This window comes from Lactuca serriola, chromosome 5 (genome assembly GCF_051521515.1).
Source record: "Lactuca serriola cultivar US96UC23 chromosome 5, Lser_US96UC23_V15, whole genome shotgun sequence".
Taxonomy (NCBI): domain Eukaryota; kingdom Viridiplantae; phylum Streptophyta; class Magnoliopsida; order Asterales; family Asteraceae; genus Lactuca; species Lactuca serriola.
The window spans coordinates 320,169,851-320,174,309 of record NC_136412.1 but is presented as its reverse complement, the minus strand read 5'-3'; the positions used below and the strand labels follow the sequence as shown (position 1 = coordinate 320,174,309).

At 39.4% G+C, this 4,459-nt stretch overlaps 1 protein-coding gene across 1 annotated transcript; it reads left to right on the top strand.

Moving 5' to 3' along the window:
• The first annotated feature begins 269 nt into the window (after nt 1–269).
• Nucleotides 270–758, top strand: LOC145050886 (uncharacterized). The gene has a single exon (XM_078999076.1). The coding sequence runs from the start codon at nt 270–272 to the stop codon at nt 756–758; it is 489 nt and encodes a 162-aa protein (XP_078855202.1).
• The last annotated feature ends 3,701 nt before the right edge of the window (nt 759–4,459 follow it).

Below are 4,459 nucleotides of genomic sequence, written 5' to 3'. Positions count from 1 at the left end.
GTGAGATGAATGACTTTCTTGTTGCCAAAAATAGGATTGGTTTCATCGATGGAACCATTTCAAAACCAACAGAAGATCAACCATAATATAGAGCATGGCAATGCAGTGATGCAATCATTAAAGGGTGGATTACCACAGCTATGGAGAAGGAGATCAGATATAGTGTGAAGTATGCAACAACGGCTTAGCAGATTTGGGAAGATCTTCAAGACAGATTCGGAAAAGAAAGTGCCCTGAGAGCATATGAACTTAAACGAACTCTGACCAATATGCGACAAGACAAGCTCTCAGTCTCGTCCTACTTCACAATGATGAGAGGAGTATGGGACGAAATTGAATCAGTTTCCCCTTTACCTAAGTGCACATGCAACAATTACACTTGCGATTTGGGAAAAAGACTTGTAGAGGCTAAAGAAAAGGAACGCATATATAAGTTTTTAATGGGCCTTGATGAGTCTTTTGGAACCATAAAAACCCAAATACTTAGCACTAAGCCTATACCAAGTTTGGGAACAGTGTATCGTCTGGTGGCTGAGGACGAACAACAGAAGAACATCTCTATCACAAGAAAACCTACAATAGTTGTTGAAGCTGCTACGTTTCAAGTTCAGGGACCGCAAAATTTTGTTAGCAACCATTCCGACAAGCGCGTCAATCGTGAAGGCCTAAAGTGTAAGCACTGCAATAAAATTGGACACACTATAGAAGGATGTTTTGAAAAGATTGGGTATCCTGATTGGTGGGATAATCGACAATGAAAACCAACCAGTGATCAAAAGAAGGCGAAGCAAAGGCCAAGGGCGGCAGCTGTTGGAATTGAGGTCAGCCCAATACCCGGACTGAATGTGGAACAATACAAGAAACTATTGCAACAATTGAATGATGGTTCTAAGTCGGAGGTCAATATGGCTGGTAAGATTGACTTTTGCCAACCGTGGGTCATCGATTCCGGTGCCACGGAACACATAGCTTGTAATGATTCCATTTTGCTCGATCTAAAAAGGTCCTCTGATGGGGTTCCGGTTAACATAGCAAACGGTGATAGTGTTCATGTTGAGGGAGTTGGGAATGCTTGTTTGACGAGTAACATGAAAGTCAATGATGTCCTTTACATACCAAATTTTAAGTGCAATCTCTTATCAGTTAGCAAGATTACCAAGAACAACAATTGCTTTATAACATTTTTCCCGGATTTTTGTTATGTAAAGGACTTACATTCGAGGAAGCTGATTGGCATGGGGAAATGTAAGAATGGTCTATACAACATGGAAGAGGTGGATGCTAGAATCAAGGCGATGGTTGTCAAAGTAGACACAAAGATCTGGCACAGGAGGTTGGGACATGCTTCAAATTCTAGACTACAACACATTAGTTTTATAAATAGCTTAGCAAATATAGATCATTGTGATTCATGTATTCGAGCAAAACAAACCAGATTGCCTTTTCAAGCTAGTTCTATTAAAACTTCTGCACCTTTTGATCTCATTCATTGTGATATATGGGGAGGTTACCGTGTTCCGTCTTTGTCATGGGCACGATATTTCCTAATTATTGTTGACGACTATAGTCGTTCAACATGGGTATACCTGTTAAAACAAAAATTAGATGCAAGTCACAACTTAATTGCTTTTTACAAGTTGGTTGAGACACAATTTGAACGGAGAATAAAAAGGATTAGGAGTGATAACGGGGGCGAATTTGTATCCAACAGTATGCTCAAATTTTATGAGGAACATGGCATTATCCTTGAAACGTCATGTGTTCACACCCCACAACAAAATGGGGTTGTTGAAAGAAAGCACAGGCATTTACTTGAAATAGCCAGAGCCCTTAGGTTCCAAGCAAGTCTTCCTATTGAGTTTTGGGGAGAATGTGTTCTAACTGCCACTTACATCATAAATAGATTTCCTTCTCGATCAGTCAAAAACAAGACACCATATGAAATTTTGTTCGGTAATAAGCCTCAATATGAACACATGAGGGTTTTTGGTTGTTTGGTATATGTTAAAGAGAATAAAGCTGGAAAGGATAAGCTTGAAGAAAGGGGGAGACCTTGTGTTTTCATTGGATACCCACAGGGGCAAAAGGGGTATCGTGTTTTTGATATTAAGGACAAGAAGATTCTTGTTTCCAGAGACGTTAAGTTTATAGAGTGTGCTTTTCCTTTCCAAAGGGTGGATGAAAACGATGGCAAGAATGAAATAGAAAATAAAGACTACATGGATCCAAACCTCCATTACGATCATATTGATCAGGTTGAAACGAGTGTTGGGTTTTTTGATGACTTTTCTGATCTCTTGGCCCAAAATAATCGATCGAGTGAGACCAGCAGCCCACATCGCAGCCCAAACGCGAGTGTTGAGCCAGAGACTGCCCAACGTGACGAGCCAAAGATAGCTCACAATCAACATCCATAACGAACTCGCACTAAACCAACTCGCCTGCAAGATTTTGAAGTTGAATTACCACCTTCTATAGACCATTCTCATTCCAATGACAATACAGCTTCTTCGACGGTACATCCCATTTCTCATTTTGTTTCTTATAAAAGTTTTACTAACTCACATAAAGCTTTTTTGGCTGCCATCTCTTCACAAGATGAGCCAAAACATTATTATCAAGCAGTTAAAAGTCAATGTTGGAGGGATGCTATGAAAAGAGAAGTCCAAGCCCTTGAGAAAAATAACATGTGGACTTGGACAACCTTGCCTCCCGAGAAGAAAGCTATTGATTCAAAAGGGGTATACAAAATCAAATACAACCCATCTGGGGATGTTGAACGCTACAAAGCGAGACTCGTTGCGAAGGGTTTCACTCAAATTGAAGGAATAGACTTTCATGTGACGTTTGCACCTGTGGCCAAACTTGTTACTGTGGGAACTATTTTAGCAGTTGCTGTTCAGAAACGGTGGACCATTCATCAACTCGATGTAAATAATGCGTTTTTACATGGAGATTTGGATGAAGAGGTTTACATGAAAATTCCACAAGGATTTGCAAAGGAAGGAGATACCAAAGTATGTCGCCTTCAAAAGTCGTTGTATGGTCTACGCCAAGCGTCTAGAAACTGGTACAGTAAATTTACTAAATCTCTTCTTCAGATTGGTTTTCAACATTCAAAGACAGATCATTCCCTTTTTATTTTCAAACAAAGGGACATGTATGTTGCAACTCTCATCTATGTTGATGACGTTATTCTCTTAGGAAATAATGATCAACATATGGCTAAAATAAAGGCCTTTCTTGATAGTCAATTTAGTATAAAAGATTTGGGGCCATTAAAATATTTTCTTGGTATTGAAGTAGCTCGAATGCCAGATGGAATTTTTCTTAGTCAAAGAAAGTATACTCTGGATATACTTGCTGATTGTGGTTTAGAGGGTTGCAGACCAAGTTCCTTTCCAATGGAACAAAACCTTCGTCTCACCACTGAAGATGGGTCTCTTTTAGCGGATGCTGGAAAATATAGGAGACTTATTGGACAGCTTCTTTACTTACAAGTGACTCGACCTGATGTCACCTTTGCGGTCAACACTCTAAGCCAGTTTGTTTCATCTCCTCGACAGAAACATTGGGATGCTTCTTTACGTGTCTTACGTTATCTGAAAACTACACCTGGTCAAGGTATATTTCTTCCTTACGATGGTGACTTAACCCTGAATGCGTATTGCGACTCAGATTGGCATGGTTGTCCTTTCACAAGATGCTCCAAAACTGGTTATTTTATCAGTCTCGGGGGTGCCCCTATCTCATGGAAAATGAAGAAACAGTATGTGGTGTCTCGTTCCTCCGCTGAAGCTGAGTATCGGTCTACGGCGACTACCGTTAGCGAGATCTTGTGTCTTCATTGGCTCCTACAAGATTTAGAGGCTGCTCAAAAAGGTCCTACGAAGCTTTATTGTGATAACCAAGCCACGCGACACATTTCTAATAATCCCGTTTTTCATGAGTGTACCAAGCACGTTGAAATGGATTGCTATTTCGTTCGTGAACGGGTTGAATTTGGTGAAATTTTGCCAGCTGAGATACACACCAAAGATCATTTTGCTGATCTTTCACTAAACCACTTGGGACTGATCGTTTTCGATTGTTACTTGGCAAGATGGGCATTCGAAATCTTCACTTTCCATCTTGAGGGGGAGTGAAGAAAATTACGCATTTACCCTTTTAACCTTTTATGATTATCTCTTTGTTTTCCGTTATCTAGTGTTTATCCTAGTAGCTCTTATCTGGCATAACTTATCTTTAATTCAAACTTGTGTGTGTGTATATATATATATATATATATATATATATATTTTGAACGATTCGTTTCTTTAATATAAACCTATCTAAGCAACTATATCAAGCTTAAATAGAGTGTTCATATCTTGATTTCAAGAAAAACTCCGAAAACTCTTCAAGAACTTCCAATCCCTGCTTCTCCTTTGATTCTTAACCAATTTCAGAAATTTCTTGT